The sequence below is a fragment of the Pararge aegeria genome, chromosome Z (assembly GCF_905163445.1).
Source record: "Pararge aegeria chromosome Z, ilParAegt1.1, whole genome shotgun sequence".
Lineage (NCBI taxonomy): Eukaryota > Metazoa > Arthropoda > Insecta > Lepidoptera > Nymphalidae > Pararge > Pararge aegeria.
The window spans coordinates 188,710-207,662 of NC_053208.1; the positions used below are offsets into that span (position 1 = coordinate 188,710).

General features: G+C 38.1%; 1 protein-coding gene across 1 annotated transcript in view; it reads left to right on the forward strand.

The window, feature by feature from the left end:
- The window catches only part of LOC120636569 (forkhead box protein L2-like), an 84,408-nt gene that overhangs the window by 53,003 nt on the left and 12,452 nt on the right, over positions 1-18,953 (forward strand). Inside the window, exons 4-7 of the mRNA XM_039908104.1 lie at positions 5,095-5,242; positions 5,830-6,164; positions 6,959-7,175; positions 16,670-16,820. Of these exons, the coding sequence (XP_039764038.1) occupies positions 5,095-5,242; positions 5,830-6,164; positions 6,959-7,175; positions 16,670-16,820 (851 nt within the window). The remainder of the gene's footprint in view (positions 1-5,094; positions 5,243-5,829; positions 6,165-6,958; positions 7,176-16,669; positions 16,821-18,953) is intronic.

An 18,953-nucleotide genomic window follows, 5' to 3' on the forward strand; every position in this document is an offset into this window, starting at 1 on the left:
TATGAAAGCTTCATAAGTGCCTGTGATAGGCCTATATGAATAAAGAAATTTTGAATTTGACTTTGAATTTGAATTACGTAAGAAATATTTTCCGCTCCGTAACAAAGAAATCGTTTTTAAACAAGTTACAAGTCGAAGAACATTCTTAATGACTATAAAGCCCGCACTTTTGCCACATAGAAGGTCAAACTTTAAGGCTGAATGAGAATCAAGTTTAGCGTGCACATTCCGTGAACACTTAGAAGAATGGATTGCGTTGCAAACACCTGCGCGATTAGGTAACAAAAGTTTAAGTTTTACGAATATCAGATAAAAATGATTAGGTACTATAGAATGTGACACCGAAACCATATTATATATCCGAGCAATAAATTCAAATTCAAAATTTCTTTATTCACAGGCACTTATGAAGCGTTCATACGTTAATGTTTACATAATTGTAAGGGGATGGTGATAACTTCGTTCGCTAAATTATAAGACTAGGAGAACATTGTTACAATTTTTAATTAGAAAGACTTTTGTATTCGCATCCCGGAGCTGCTTCAGACATATACGAGTAGTTACTTCTAAAGTTGTAAAACCTCGTTAGTGCGAAGTTGAATTTTTACTTTTATGTCCAAATAAATAATACACTTATCGGAGATGTGTTATTATTTTGGTTAACATAGTTTATCGGTTTTATTTTTTATCGCAGAGGAAAAGTCGAGCTATGCTTGAATTAAATTGACTTGCTGCTAAGATGGTGATAACCCAAAGACCATCTGGCTGCTACTAGGCGTGTTGTTTTAGATTTCAATTCGGTTTAAAATTCGGAAAAGTCCACATCCAGTCCTTTACAGCCATTTACGACCTTTGGTCGTTATTTGTTTATTTATTTGGGTTCACAAACAACAACACAGTATCACATTACACAATGGTATACATAGTACAAATAATTATTCACTGCGGCGTCAACTGCGTAAACCACATATTACAAGAAATATTTGTTAATTCTTATTCAAAACCTAATATAAAACATTTCTTCAAAAATACGAACAAAACAAAATGTTGGAGGGAAATCTTATAATTATTTATTAATATATTGTGATCGCAAAACTTTGTCTGTAACAGTAATTGATTATCACCCGGAATACTACGTATATAATTTAATTTTTAGACTATTTTAAACGATCTATGACCAACTTCTTAAAGGTGCCTATTCGCGTAGAAAAAATGTCTATATTATTAAATTTGGAAAAATGTCTTAATTGTGAAATTTATGATATCATAAACAGCTTTCTAATACTCATCAAGCAACTAACAAACAAAGACTGTCGGTAGAATGACATTTGATACACACATCATCCCATTTGTAGGTAGATTTCTATTAAAATAATTTGCAGACAAAACAATAATTCTAAAAGTTGAATATTTTCCACCCATACAAGTGCCCACACACCGTTTTCCCTTGAAAAACATTAAAGACTTTGTTTTGGTGTAGCTTTATAACGTTGAGCAACATTATTGGTAGAAACCATGATATCAGCAGCCTATTAATGTCCCAGTGCTCGGCCTCGGCTTTGATAGGAGATACTGTTTTAACAGCATAGACCAACAACTCAGCATAAAACGGCGGTTTAACTTGCTCTCCGAGGCACGGGGCCTGACACCGCCAATATCCTAACTCTGGGCTTGCACTGACCATTCTTTTAACAGAAAATACTCATACCCAATCATTTTGGGCCAAACCCGGGATTCGAGCCCATGAACCTCAGTCGAACATACTAACCACTAGATCAACAAGCAACAAACTGGGTAGCAGAACTAAAAAGGCTACTATGTGAAGGAGCCGGTAGGTACTCGGTGTAATCGCTACGCACGTAACAATTCCAACAAGGCTGGAAACCTGTCCGCGTTACTCAACGCGGGTAATTCGCACACGGCCCGAACTAACGTTTCACAATTGTTATTTGTTATTAATTTCGCGATCGATACGGGTTTTAATGTTTTATAAATACGCATTGTTGTACGACACAATGCATGCTCGCTGCGAACCCGAGGCGGCGCGGACTTGGCCTCCGCGACTGTCTGACGCATTCCGCGGACAGCGCGCCGCGCACGGCCAATTGACTTTCACTTTGTCGATGGACAGTTGTAATGACACACTTCTCCATGTCAAAACAAACGACTCTACTAGGACACTGATCAAGTTGAGTCAAAGGTTGAGCCAAATTATGTAGCCTCAAAGGACTCGATAGATTAGAGAGAAAGCGATAGATTTCGGTCATTACCAAAGATAATCTTTTAGTACGAGTGGAATAAATGATTTGCTGTTACGTTTTTTTTTGTATTTCTCTGTTACTCTCGTAATATTGATCACAGACTGTTGTCTCAGATTCTAGAGTCTCTGAACTTCTCCAATCTGGAGCATCACTTGACGAACTCCTACCCTAGTCCCTATGGCGGTACGGTTTCGCACATTTTACGCCAACATCGAAGAATTCCAATAAGATTCACCAAATGTGTTCACTCCTGTGCCTCGAAAAGCGCGGACCCGGTAGTTTATATTGTATTCTTCTAGGTAAATTGACAAAATGAAATAGGTACATGGGTGATCACTAACATTTGTGTAATCTTTTAAGATACCTTGGAGAAACATGTTACCTTTAAGTTATCTTATAAGTGGTGGTCTCGGGCTTGTTCCCCGACAGGAGCAATTTAGATTTTTTTTTAATATGCGATTATTCTTTGGTCGGCCCGTTAGGAACACGCAAGAGCAAGTAAACTAGCACCAACCCGCCTAGAAAGATCGTGAGGTTGGCACTGAGAGGTGGGGGTTTAAATAAAATAACTTTATTTAATAACTATAAAAATCTATTGATAGTGGTCTAGTGGTCTAGTGGTCACACGAGGTAGCCTGTATCGTGGAGACCATGAAAGGCTTCTCATTTAGTTTAACATAGGACTATGTGATACAATTAGATATATACATTGAGGTAGGTATAATAAATAAATTTATATTAATATACATATATAGATACACATACACAAACACAAACATATATATGTATATATATATATATATATATATATATACATATATATAAATATATTTGTTAGCATAAAGTAATGTTATGGGTAAGTTAACTATTTATAACATATTTGCCAGAAGTATGTTCCCTGTGTCCTTGTTTTTATGCAGTTTGTGTTTGCCAGTTTAATTGTTAGGTGTTTAAGATTACAACACTTGGCAAGATAGTTGTATATTTTCGCATTAACACAGGTGTGCAGCTTCTAGCAAAAGCTGTTTTCGCAACTGGAAGAATAACTTTAACTACTCTTCCCTTAAAAATCTTGCCAACATTTGGAGATTGGAGTAACTGTTTGTGCCTCAGTATAGCTGCTTTCAGTATAAAGAGCTGTCGAACTGTAAGCACTCCACTTTCTTTGTAAAGTAGTGTAGTTGGGTACCTGAAGGGTTTTTTTAGTAAAGGAGAGGTCCACCTGGACTCCTGGATATATTTAATGACGTTGACCAAGCCGATTTCATCACAGTAGCATTGATGCCTTGAAGAAGCATTTGTACTTGCCATGCCGCAACTATAAATCTTAAGGCTGTAGCCATTTTGTTGCTAGGAGCGGACATAGCAGTTTTGTGAAACAAAAGGTATGTAGTTTTGGCAATGTTCGGGGTCAACAAATTGCTATTACGCCATTCCGATAACACTGCAATCCCTTGCTGGGCATTATGGTATGTTTCATCCCAAGTCAAGCCATAGAATATTAAGACAGTGTCGTCGGCGTAACATACAATGTCAGCATTTTGAAGTGGTAAGTTTTGTTTGGTCTGGTCGGGCTTTGGCCGAGGCTTGTATCCGTCTGAGACGTGTGCCGCGATTAAGCGTTCTGGTACAACTTCACGTAGAAAGAGATAAGGGATTATGACTTTAATATAACTTCTATACCTACCAGGTAAGCACGCTACCATCTTAGATACTTACCATCAAGTGAAATTCTTACTTGTAGTGAAAAAACGACCCGTGGGGCACTTTCGTAGTTATCCCCTTTTGTATTATGTGCTGCATGTTACTGAAATTGCAGCCAGCGCTGAGATAATCCTTCTGTAACAAAATTTGGTTTCATTAAGAGCGGCTATAAGACGTAGGTAGGTTTATAATATGTATTCAACACCTATCATCGGATTTTTACTGGAATATCAGCAGTGTGGTGGTAGAAAAGCGCCTACGCATTGGTTTTAAATCTTAGGTATGTAACATATGTAATACAACGCTTGAGATTTCGCCAATCTCGAGCGTACGTGCCTCCCAATATGGGATTCTCAGAATCCGCTTGGTCCGTCGGCTGGAAGCGTAAACAACGTACGTACGCGCAGGGATCTTTCATAGCCGCAGATAAAATGCAGCTAACGCAATCAAAGATCCCTTAGTGTCGAAGTAGCAAAATTATTGACCGACGTAGTAGGGATTTTTATTCGAACTCTATTTTTAAGAAAACGGTAGTCGGTTTTGCGTTTCTCTTAAAATTACTACTTAGTTTCACCCGCGTTAAATATGGGTCGATCTTATATCATCGTTATCACCAATAGCATTCAACTGCTGGACTAAAGGCAAGCCAACCAACCTCCCAACGGGAGGGTATGCACATAATCACCCCGATGGAAAAACCGGTCGGTGAACTTACAAAATAATCTTATATAGTCCTTAACGTCATCCTCTGCAGATTGTCTATCAAACAATGAAAAAATTAAAAATTCGCAGAATGAAAAGTTTAGGCGGTGGGAAGGCTTGTCCTTGAAAACTTTATGTAAAACTTTTAGACAATGTTTTCTTTCACCCTTAAAGCAAGTGATTTCAATTGCTCACATTAAAAACGCGCATAACTCCGAAAAGTTAGAGATACGCGATAAAGTTAGCGTACTGGGGATCGAAATCGGTCCCTCTGAGTAAATGTTATAACATAGCTAGACCTCGCTCTCTCGATATTTTTTACCTCTATTCTTGAATAGTATCTGTTGTATAATGGTCATTTAGAGGTATGTCACGACATCTCTAATAGTCTCGGACACATCTTTGTAACAGTGACCATTGTTGCCAGGTACGCCATACGATAGCCGGCTGTGCCTCCAGGACAATGGACCCGATACCTCCAATCAGACTGTGAAAGGCGACGAGGAACTATCACGGGTGTATCAGACCCTGACACTGCCGCCACTACCCAGGGATGAAAGCGCTCATATCAACAGGTACTTGTGAAAATGTGTTCATTTGTTTGTTACCCGTGCTTGTCTCAGTCACTCCACGAAACTTAATGAAATTCTACACTCATTTTATTATAGTCTGCAGTCCTGGAAATACGGCACCAAGTTATCGTTCCCGGGGGGTTTTAAAAAAAGTCTTTAAACGGCTACACAGCTTAATCATTGCGATTTACACAGTTGCATTGCGATTTATCAATGACTTCATGTTTTTGAATAGTTATAATAACACATAAGTAACTTAAGCATTCGCTCGTATTTTAAAATAGGCCATTTTCATCCTTACTTTAATCCCGATTCCCTGAAACTCTATTACTGATATTTTAAATTAGTAAATCGAGTCCTTTTAAGTTTTCTAGTCTAAAAAAAGGGTGACTTTTTTATTCAATTAGCGTTATATTATCATCGATGAAGCTACTTTCCAGGTAAGTTGAGTGGTGTGGATGAGGTTGTGTAAAGCAAACTTTTACATAATGACATTAAAATCGTCTTTTGCGATATTAAAATTTTCATGGCGTATTGTGCCTCTGGCCCTCCTTACGCAGTTAAAACAAACTAATATCCTTTGTTTACAGTAACGAAACAAAGATTACACCAAAGTCATCAGCGCCAGCTAGTCCAGGCAGCTCTTCAGAAATGAACCCTCAATCTACCACACCGGCGTCTCCAAACCTGACTAAGCCGCCATACTCTTATGTGGCCCTGATAACCATGGCTATACAGACCAGCCAGGCTAAACGAGCCACCTTAAGTGAGATTTACGCTTATATAACCAAACAGTTCCCATACTATGAAAAGAATACCAAAGGTTGGCAGAACTCCATCAGGCACAATTTAAGCCTGAATGAGTGCTTCATCAAAGTGCCCAGGGAAGGGGGCGGAGACAGGAAGGGCAACTACTGGACCCTTGGTAAGTTTAATAGCTACACGTTATTTATGACACTTTTCAGTTACTTTTCTGCGAAATGGTTTTCGTTATCTGAATAAATATCAACGTTTTAAGAAATCAATTTAAGGCTATCTTCGAGTGTATCTTTTTCGTAAACAAATCTCATTTACAGTTTTATCAGCAACAACGTTCGATTCATTGGATATGACTGTGTACTTGGTACACAGTGTCGTGTCGGGTTCTTTGGATAAGCATATTATGTTCATTGTGATATTCAATCTTCTTCTTGTTTACTCAAAAAGTTGCAATCGAAGTATCTTAAGCAAATCTGCGTGCGATTGGTTGGGCTTATCCAATTGAATTAGCCAAGCGATTGTCTATGCTACCGAAACATTTGCGAATTGCTAGCGACACACGATCCTTTACTTAATATTTTAGTTCTTAATTCAAAACTTTTTTCGGCGCCTTACTCCGAAGAGAGTTTTCAGAAGTGTGAAGTGGTGGTGGTGTGAAGAATAGCTTAGAAATCACTCAAAGAAAGAAATGCAGAAAGTTCTAGCACGAAACTTCGATAACAACGTGATTGTAAATGTTGTAGATCTTGTACTCTTTCTAAAATAGTTTGCGGGTTGCTGAACTGCAAGAATACAAGAAATTGAGGGAGTTACAAAGATTGCTATAATCACAATAAGTACTCTTCCAAGTTTGGTGCATACTTCTTACTCGTATTGTGAACGTCTCTATTGTATTCCGTTGAGGCCTTATTTTAGTGTGAGTTAACTTATATTTTGGTGGTAAGTTTAGACTTATTCTAGATCCGCAATGTGAGGATATGTTCGAGAATGGGAACTATAGGCGGAGGCGACGCATGAAGAGGCACTTCCGAGCCACGCCGTATCCTAAGCCGATCTACGGGGATGGATACCACGTGTCCCACGTTCAACACCCGCACATACAAACGATCCAACTCGGCCCGAGGAACTACTTCGGAGCCAACTCTCCGTACCCACCTTCATACCCGCGATATGAGAAGTAAGTTTATTTTTGGCGCTGAATTTGATCGCGTCGGTTTTAGTCTTTTCCGAAACATTCTTGCTAATCTAGAAACCACAGTTTGTTTTATATTTCGTGTAAGAACCCTAAATTGCAAAATTCTAGCACAACGTAACAGATCTTTTATATGAGTGTAATTATATACTTTTATCTGAACGGAAAAGGGCAATTTAAATCTATTTCTCCAATTACAAATGTCATGGATGGACGAACAGACAGACAGACGTACAACGCAATTGGACGCTATAGTACGCAACGAAACGCATGTGCGGACAGTTCAAATATGTAAATTTTTAGTGTTAGCTTGTATATTGAATTGAGTTAAGACTGTAAAAATAGATTTAAATGGTAATTTATTTATCTATACTATTTAATATTATGAAGAGGAAAGATTTTTTTGTTTGTACTGAATGGGCTCCGAAAGTACTGGACCGATTAAATCCATTTCAAAAGAGAGCTAAAATATCACAAAGTAACATAAAATAATATATTTAATTGATCTTCAAAACAATTGGAGAGCCTTGCGAATATTGCAATAATGTAATCCAAAGTAGCCAAAAAACTATTTGATGAAATATAAAAATTACACTCGTTACCTACAAAAAAGTCCGGGAAGGAATTGAGGTTAAGTCACAAAATAGCAGCTTCGGTGTTCTTATTAGTAAACGGAAGAAAAAGTGGGTTACACTAGTATAGCAGTGTAACCCAGGTTAATTCTCTATCAAATGAATAATTTTATCACAAAGGGTCTTTATACTATAGCAGTAACATAATGTTTAATTCAAAGATACACTTAACTCATGAGTTCTATTTAAACCTAAATTTGTTGTTTTTAAATATACACGAATTAAAAATATCTACCTAAATTGAACTATATACCTAAATTGAATGTTATACCTACATCTTCCAAATAAAAACGTTCTGGTAATAGATAAATATGCCAATAGCCCAGCACGAATAACGTGGTTAAGAGACATTTCTCCCCGGGGAATAGACAGTTTTTAATCTTCTCCCATGCTTTTATCAGCTCTCCGAACACAAGTGACAATAATATACGTGTAATCATAAACGGGGGTAAACTCCCTGTTCCCGTGCTTTGGCAGGTAGACACGCTTATTGTATCCCTGTGAGTTGATATAACTTCTGCGTCCTGGCCGCGCTAGCCGCTTAGGCAGCGAGGGGGCTGTGACGTTCAAAATTAAAATATGCCCTTCACCTTTCTCAGTGTAGTTCCTAGGGTCTTCAATTTGAGCAAGCCTAGTTACCTAGAGGACAAATTTGACTCGTCATGACCTTTCTTGTTGTGATAAACAATATCAACTTTTCCTTAAAAACACTACGATAAAGGTCAACACGCGAATTATGATTGGGAAATTCGATTGATAGGTTAAATAAGTTTTAGGTAGGAGAAATAAGCCCTGTTTGCCTAATTAAAAAAAAAACAATATCAGCATCTCAATTGTTTCTTTGAATAAGCTATTAAGTAGTACTAACCAGACGCGTTATAACCATTATTTTCATTTATGAAATTACATATTTATATTTAATGAAATTTACTTGAATTTGTAAGTCAACAAACCAGTGTTATGCACTTTTTCGAACTCAAACAACCATAAATAATAAAGTCTCAGTTCTACCGCAAATCATAACATGTGTGAAGTTGTTTATATTTGCTCGCTCGTTATCTGCACGAACTTCAACTTGCAATCTTGCATTTACATCCATAATAAAATTTAGATTGTCTCTGCTCAATACATTAACATTTCTATGAGTGAAAGCAGTAAAAAATAGGCCCCGTATAAGCAGATGAGTGTGAGCGAGACAAGGCGATAGAACTTTGTACACGATCGTGTTATTTCGGCGTGGCGCTAAACGTGATGCTATCGCGTACAGCTGGTTGCTACCACAGAGACAATAGTAACATGTAAAATCAATGCCACAGAGTCTACCTGCCAGAGTAATGTATACAATACTCTTTGTCCATACATTATTTAGCATACGTTAAAACATTGTTTTCGTTTCCTCATTGCTATCAAGTATGGATTATTTTATGAATTGGATTTCGAAACAAGTAGTCGAGCAAGAGATCGATCGTCGAGAAAATGGTCGCAGTACAAAAATCAAAAAAAAAATCAAAATTTCTTCATTCATGTAGTAGGCCTATCACAGGCACTTATGAAGCGTTTATACATAAATGTTTACATAATTGTAAGGGGATGGTGATAACTTCGTTCGCCAACTTAAACCTAAAGCTACGAGGGTTCCAAACGCGCCCTAGTCTAAGAAGAGCCCACAACAAACTTAGCTGGGTAAAATTATTTTTTTTGTTATCACCATCACACAAATTATATTAAGCTATGAAGCTAGAGCAATTCACACCCAAGCTTTTTTATCGTTTAAGTAATCCTTGATATTATAATAGGATTTTTCTGTATGTTTACGTTTTATATAAACTTTGAACTTATTGAGAGACATCTCAAAGATTTCATTTGGTAATTTGTTATAAAATAATATACAATTGCCCTTGAATGAATTTGCAATTTTTTGTAGCCTAGTAAACTGCACAACGTTTTTATTTTTGCTATATCGAACTCTTTTATTATACTCGTAGAAGCCTTTTCCTTGCCTGCGCCATATATATTACAGTTATTACATCTGAAAAACAATAATACTGGCGCGCAATGTAAAGTTTCTGAACTCATTGCTATAATTTTGCCGGGTGTAGACACTACAACCGATAGGCAGGTACGTACTTTAAAATACGCGTGAATATTTTTTTTTTGCAGTGACCTTTAAAGTCTCTTAGTTTTTTTAGGTAAATAATCCTTTGAACAGGGTGCATTCGCCGCGAGCCTGAGAACTTCCGAACCGGCCACTGGATGACGCCACTAGTCTAGTAAGTCGCGCTATCGTTGTGTTCACTCAAAAGTATATATACCGCTGCCGTGGACCGGCCGGCCAGTGCTCCATCAGGAAGGCAAATATTTTACGTAACATTTTTTGCAAACGTTCCGTCGTTTCGTTATACGATCGGACGTTTACGTAATATTAATACAAAGAAAGCTGTATGTTATCTCGTCGTTAAGGCTTGATTGGTGTTGTTTGATACCGCTTAATTTCAGTTATTTTGTTTGCCTAGGCCTAGGGTGTAAAAAAAGCTAAGTATAGAATAGAGTTTTTAACATTAAAATTTCAACTCTCTTAGTATGTACTTATTACGGTTCATGAGACACTTGTTAACGGACACCGTCAACTCAGTAAAGGGTTTTTATCTTCAACATTTTAAAAATTTCTTGTCTACCACGACTGAAGGGAAAAACAAGGGTTGTACGAACATTGAAGAGGTTAAGTGAAGACTAGATTATTATATTTGAAAGTCCTACTACTTAGTGTTACAGTAATTTTATAAAGTGGGCAAACAATTAAACTTTTGATAACTATACATTTATATTGACCAGATATTTTATTAAATTGATTTTATGGTTCTTTACAAATATATTTAATAATTATTATTTAATTAATAAATAGTTTCCAAGAAACAATTAAAATTATATTTGATTAACATCCAATGTTCATGACATTGAGTTGGTATTTTGATATAAATACGGGTAAATTTTCGATACACTTTAGTCCTACACGGACTCGGAACGAGGACGACGACGAAAGATACCTCCCGGTGCCTTAGTCGTTATCATTTGTTGCAAATAAATGACCCCAGGCATTTCTTTTTAAAATTAGCTAGATGTCGACTTCCGCCTCCTATAGTTGTCGATCACTATAGGCCGCAGAGTCACTCAGCGGGCGATGGAGAGAGCTATAGCTAGTTTGCGTAACTGTGCGAGAGGAAATCCGTAAAAGAACTAGTCGCATGTGTCAGCGATTCGCGTAGCTGAAGTTATAATTGCTGGCACACATCGGTGTCCCAACTTGTTGGAGTGCTAAAGTAGGGACCCCGGACTAAAAAGTGCTGTGTCGGTAGAACACCGACAGCACGCACGACATAAAAAGAGTAGCAAGCCTGGCGTGTGAAAACCCCTACAAAAGACCTATGTCCAGCAGTCTGTATGTCTGTAGACATCTTGTATTTAAATAATGATGATGGAATGTTTGTATGGGGGATTTTCATATCGTAAGTTGAACGCGGAAGAAGTTGCGGGAATTCTTCTTGCTTATTAATTTCATCAATTATTGTACAAAAAAACATGTTTTTTTTTTTGTGTTCTTGCACAGTCAGTTAGCAGCCTCGGCTCATCTGCGGAGTTAGGTTTGCCGCACTCTTCCTAAATAATCAAAATCGACCATTTATTGTTATCACGTTTGTTTAATAAACATACTAATAACAAACGTAAATATTTTCGTTATTAATTAATTAGTCGTAACATGTCACTGGCGCTTAACGATTTGTATTCAATTATAGTATCACTAAATGTAGAAACGGAACTACCGTTTCTACAAATTCACCTTTAGGCTCTCGATTGTTATTATATTATATTATAGTATCGTTAATGTCGTCCTCATACACTTTTCTAATCATATGATCGTAATCATCATCATGTCAACAAATGGGAGTCTACGGTTGGAAAGGGTCTTTTGGAGGGATTTCCAAATACCACGATGCGGCCATATTGTGCCGCTTGGGTCCAGCTGATCCCTTCATCTCGCCGGGGGTCACTAACCGGGGGTCACTAAGTCCAATACTGAGCAGGTATCTACACGGTGCTGTACCTAAATCATTGCCTACTACCAATACTTACCCATTAGTGCAGAAAAGAAAAAAATCCTGTAGTTTAGTCTAAATAGTAATTAAATTATGCTTCATTTAGTTGATGTGATAGTACTTGTCAATTTCTCCATAACACTTGATCACGGCAATGACTTCATTTCCTTTATATTTATAGGTAAAGGTACGTCTTAGTATTACTTACGTCGTATTAGTCTTGTAATACGTTGTTTCGCATAAAGAAACCAGATGATTCTGCATTTATCAAATACTTAAGGTATGGTTCTGTAATTACATCCCGAGAGAACCTTATTGGGAAAAATGAGGCGTGAGAAGATTCAATTGCACAAGTATTGTTTATAGTTTATCTACACATTTTTAAATGAAGTAGTGGATATAGTACCTACCACAATCATGATTTGTAATCAATGATTCGACCCACTTAATTGGATTTTGGTCATATGGAATACGAAGGGGCGTGGTACATTGTTAAATGGCATGGTCAGAACTGACAACCTTTTCCCCTTTACTAGGGACGCAATACATATAAATAGCACAAAGTGTTATGCCTAATGTCATCGTTGTATTGTCTAGTCTTCTTAGTGGATTGGATTTTTACTTGTATACAATTAGGAGGTATGAAGAATAAAATCTAACGAAGCTAATTCTAGCTCCTGATATTGTTGAAAGAGGTGGCAGTCGTCACTCTCAGTCTAGCAATGCCCCACTAGCTAAGCGAAGGATTTTGTAGCGTATACCACTATCCCACGCAGTGACGCACGTGGGTTTGACAGATTATCATAACTCATGCGGTACGTTAGTTAGAGCGATAACTTGCATCAGTAGTTGCTCTGTTGTTACGTAAACACTACATTATGTAGCTTGTCCGTGTCACTCACAGGTCGTTGGGTTGCGTTTATCTTCAATAACTCACAAATTGCAGTTATCATTACTATCTAAATCTACTTAGCATTATCATTGAGCCTGCCCCAAGAGCATTAAGACATTTATACCAAATACCCTTGTTATATTTAATTCATTTAGTTCATAAGGAGCTGATAACAAAGTTCAGGGTTAATTAAATAAAATTATACTGATTTTATTCCCTTACGGACTACGGTCAGTTTGAACTGTATGATTATTTACATTATAAAACAGGTGTTCGCTAGGTTAATCTCCAAAATGGAGAATGGGATTGCATGACGGTCGGGTTTGGAAATAAGATACGTTTGATTTGGAAATAGAGATCCACTGAGATCGTAGATATCCGTTAAAAATTACTGTACTTTGGGGTGATAGAAAAAGGATCCAAAAGTAGTGAGAGAGTCCTTAGTTTTGAAGGTACTTTTGGTAGGTAACTAATAACCTGCTTTCTAACGCAAATGTTGACTACCTCGGTGTCATTCCCGGCAGTACACTTCTCGATAACATGGGAGGCTAAGCCTTAACTAGCTTGGATCCCTCAGTCCCTGGAGCAAGTCCAGTGGTAAAGAAGTTTGTCGCATAGCATGCGTGGAAGTATTGTCGTGATGTCAACAATTCTGCGAATACTTTGTAGCAAGGAACTGCTTGTCAACAAAGAAATCGTGTTTTAAATGTTATTATCAATCAGGTGTTGCGAGCTACCACTGTATTATTAGCAAAAGGTCAATTCACGCTTGGCAACAGATTATAGAAGACGTGTAAGTGCCCCAGCAGCAGATAACACTGGCACAGCGGTCGAAATGTCGTTAAGATACTTTTTGATTGCACACTATCTTAAATGTAGGTAATAAAAGAAATTATGATGATATTAACATTTAAATCGTACACAGATTACCTATATTGTTCTTACATTAAGTTACACCACGTGCGTCCATTTATACCTGAAACAGTGATGCTGCATTGCATCCTCTTTGCAGTGACATTAAATGTAAGCAAAAGTTATTGTAGGTAATTTAAACGTAAATAGCGTGGAAGCTTTTTTACTTTTGCACAATTAGCCAAATGTCAAATGCTCATAACCTTCTACAGAATATTGTTTTCCCCGAACCTGGGGCGTTAATGGTCGAGCACTCCCGGCACTTCCCCATCAGCTCCTTTATTGTGGCCAGCAACAATTGCTTACCCTGTAGGTACTTCAACTTGGACGGGTTGCGATTCGATTATGGTACCTATATTTCGATTACTTATTATTGTTTATCTTAGCTTTATTGATTTTTGTATTCTGATGACACCATAATCTTTCCAAATGTTTAAATTAATATTTAATGTCATAAAAAAATTATTATGCGTGCTATTCTGTTTCGGTGGTAGAATGAAATATATATGAAGATAATCGCAAGACAGTCCTTTGTCTGGAAATTTCCTACTCTTTCCTACTCTTTTCACAAAATTCCTTTTATATTATATACTAGCTGACCCACGCAACTTCGTCTGCACCAAATCGGTTATTAGGTATAGGGTAGGTACAGGTGTTAATATTTAAAAAAAACCTACAATTTAATTGCAGCGCCCGTCACCAGGTCCAGCTGTATTTCCAAACTATGTTATTCGCGGCCAGGCGGCCCGTGGCATTTTACTTGCTTTTTGCTTTTCTATACCCGTCGCACCATCTAAGCGATAGGTTCAATTTGAATAATTTAAAAAGGACTTAATATAATCAAACTTAATATTTATAAAACTATTTATTTCGATAAGGATTCATATCATGACAGGAATGTCACCATCTTTCGATTGTACCCGTGTTGACAAAATATAAAAAAACAGTTATTGTTACTTAACCATTACAGATAGACACATAGCCTCGCAGATTTTTGTTAAAAATCTGACTTAAGAATCTATATTGTATGTCTCTGCCAAATTTAAGCCAGATTGGTTCATTCGTTGTGGCGTTAAAGCGTAACAAACATCCATCCATACATATAATACGCAGCATTCAATCGTTGTCCCATATGCCTTGCGACTTGCTGTAATCTGTGAAGAGTTATGTCCTTTATCTTAGACAATACATGCTTGATAATATACACTTTGAAATAAAAAACAAATTATTGTCAAATATAGATATAAATATAAATGACATTCCGAATCGCATGAGGCATCGCTCATATTTGTAAAAGCTTGATCAAAAATTAACACGTTTTTAAACTGGTTTATTAGCCTATAAGTAATATATATTAATTGGCAAGCTAATGCTTTTCTTTTGGCGCGAAAAAATCACTCTTACCTGATTTTCGTAAATCAGATAAGAGTGAACTTTTCAACATGTATCTAACTAAAGTTGCGTGCGCAGATGACGTATCATACCATTAAGTTAGTCACAAGCAAGAACTATTTCAAGTTTCTTTTTCATGTAGTATAGCGTTAAACGCAATTCCAATCTACTGAATGCGAGAAAAAATTGTTATCAACGTTAACGAAGTTTAGCTTCGTACGTGCGCACATTAGTATACACAAACGAGTTTTTTTGTTCTAAGACAAGATCTGGTATTGGACAAGAAGCGCTCGCGGCTTGCGTTTGTGATTGGTCGGATCATTTGAAAGGCGGAGTTGCCTTCACATTGCACTAGCGATGCGCTGTTTTTTTATTTTTTTGTCGTCGTCTCCGATCTGTTCCTCGTGATAATTTACTCCACGATTAACCCTGAATCTCAGTGACACTAAAAATGTATCGCACACTAAGTGCGCGTACGCGGTGACAGACCTGCACTTATTGTAATACGCGCACGACGCGCAAGGAGTCGTAGTTGCGCTTTTTGTGACAAAGCTCGTCCGGGGAAGTACTGCCGCCATGTTAGTTTTGCTGTATTCCGATCTGAAGGGCGCGGCTACCGGTGTCATTGCAGACACAAGAGGATGCACGGCACGGTGCAGGAAGCGTTGTATGCCCTGCGAAGTGTTGCTCCCCTTTCCATCGGGTGCCACTACCGGTTTGGTCCGACAATTATCGCTACGAAAATAAAAATAATCTTATCTTATTGTCATCTCCCATCGATGTGGCACATGCTTCCTTTATCATATTTAAAGGCTACAGAGCTTATACCGCCGTGCTTTTCTATTGCGGCTTGGCGTAACGTACTGCAACCTCTCAAGTCTCAACTAAGTATACCTAATAAAAATCAGGCGTGAAAAGGTAAAATTCCTCTCAAAGCTTACACTTGTCAAATTATTTGCTTGGATTAACGATACTTGACCAACTCAATCCATTACTTACTACACGACGTAATCGGATTTGAATTATGTTTTTTTTCATACAGTAGTAAGTAGTAAGTTTTTTAATAAGTGAATATATTTGACTAGTCTCATTATGGTGTTTATGTGTTATAAATGAATGTCATTTCTGAATGCATACCTCGAGCGCCCAGGAAATCCCTTAAGTACTTTTTAACTGTATGCAGTGCGGTTGCGAAGTTGCGTATTTGGAAAATTCAAATGCTGGGTACATTGAGCTGCGGACCGGGCGCGCTGATTTCAAAGTTTAGGTACGAAAGTTTTTTTTACCTTCCTGGCGTAGTCTCGTGAGATCTCTTAGTGACTTATATAACGTGTGAATGAAAGCCGAAATATTACTTCACATGCTTTTGCGTACATTGTTTAATATCTCTCAGACTTATCTGCGAAACCGAAACGCTAATAGTATTTGAGTAAAGCACTGCCATAGTTTAACTGAAATAAATCAGACACAGGCCTGCCATCAAATGCAAAATTAAAATCAAGTGTTAAGTTCTGTTTATAGGCGATGGTTCCCACTTACCAAAAAAAAAATTCCTTCCAGCCCCTGGTTGACTCAGCCCGCCACCGGCTTGACGTACAACAGCGGCTGCGGCAACATGGGCCGCAGCCCGCCCGGCTGCTCGCCCGCCCTGCCGCACCAGCCGGCCCCGGCCGCCACGCACCACTTCGCCACGCACCAACTGCAGGGGCAGGTAAGTGTATTGTTCTGTGGCTGACTGTGGAAATTCACGCGAACCGGTGGCCCCGCACTTCCTTCTGTGTTTCTGGGTATATAGTGAGTTTGATTTATATTCACTGTCAAAGAGAGACCAGCGCTAGGTTATTTCAGTTGACAGCAAAATTACTATCCACTGTGGAAAGCCGCCCACCAATAACCTAAGTTTTCAACTGAGTTCATTTCTACTATGTTTGCGGATCATCATCACCATCACTTCAACCAATTGAGTCCACTGTCCACTGCTGAACATAGGTCTTTTGTAGGGAGTTCCAAATACCTTCCAGCGGCTCCGTTTACTCGTGCGGGATTGCTATTCCAGCACCTAGTAATTACATCTACGTAATGAATAAGAGTTGTTTGAACCATCCGCAGTGGCTGTCTAAATTTGGTGTCAACTGAGATACAGAATAGCTTTAACGGGACGCTAGAGTGAGAAATACGTGAACGGCACTTAGCGTCAGGATTGAATGCAACCAGAGTGAAATCCCCGCAGAGCCGGTCGAAGCAAACGACTGGACCAAACAAACACGAACGTACTCAATGATGTTAGGTGCACTGCGGTGCATTGTTAAGTTTATATTGTCATAGTAGATTGCCATTGAGAGAACAAACAAACGGCATGATGACGACTCGATACAAATGTAGTAGATCAATGTAACGCCTCACTTGCGTTATTGCGTTTTTCAGCGTCAGAGGATCCATTTACCGGGACATATCGATGTGTCGATGGAAACGACAGGTCGCCTCACTCATAGGCTCGTAGTTCTAGAAGCTTAGACCCACCTTGCTGCTCTAATGCGGTATCACGTCTCTTATTTAACGATTATCTTGAGGTGCTACGGAACGTTAAAGGCGAGGCTAAAACCTCCAAGCCCAGTAGTAAAGTTCGATCCAGGATGATTATTACGCGCTTAACACTTGTAGATGATTGTAAAGAACACTTTCTAAATGTGCTCTGCGAGGTACGGGGGTATACGCTCATTTAATAACACGGAGTTATAGGGGAACCATACTACCATAACCCCAGAATTTTTAGACCAAACTGGACATCGAACCCAGAACCTCGTCATCTAGACATTCTAACCACCAGTCCAACGAGGCAGACCCCAGATGCTGTGGGTACAGGCAGTGAATTCTAGCATTTAAAACGATATCAAAACCGTTATATTTTCATGGCAGTACTCAAATTCAGATTAAATTTTTATTAGCGTATCAACAGGCTATAAAAGTTGCAATTTGGAGTAATCGCCGTAGCAGTATTTACTGTAACCTTAGTATGAGATTCGCGCGCATGCAATCGTTCAAACGTATCGACTCCACGATTGCGAGCGACCAAACCTAACCTTTTTAATGTATTGTAGGTACGTCTATAACTACATTTTCTAAATATATTCGAAACACTAGCCGCCAAAGCAGGGAAACCTTTTTTTGACGCTTAAGTTTTTTGAGGACATCGCTTATACGCCTAACCTAAGTGCTCTCCATTACAAGCGCTTTCATGTCACGTCATTCACAAAGTTGAGATCTCTACGTACAATACAACCTCTCAAGACGTAGGGATTGACGCACCCGCAACCTCAACACAGCGTCATCGTCGGCAAACACAGGGTCTTAGGAAAACTTAAGAACCGAAACAACCCAGCTACAGCAATGCATATCTTTTGTTTCATGATAATAGTCACCGCGCACGCAAATTTATGAATTTAATATGCAAAAGTCATTATACTTTGTTTGAATTCTTGTTATTGCAATTTCTTGCGGTTTTCTATTTATTTTGAAAAAAATTAAAGCCTGTGTTACTTTCTGTTAACTTAGCTACAAGCGAAAATGGTACCTACGAGTATATATGGCGGTCCAGTGGTTTAGAGCCTCTTTCGAAATAACAAAAAAATATTCGCCCTTTATATCTAACAAGTATTATTATTTATATATATTTGAATTTGAATTTGAATTTTGAATTTGAATTTGTAAAGTCAGTAAGTAGTCCACGTTGCATTTCTTTAGAATGAGTGTTGAGCTAGTTGTAATTCTGTTGTGTAACGTTACTTTTTAATCGTCTTCCAAAAGGGTGGTTTCCCTTTTTGATTTTTTTTGTCATGCACCTAAA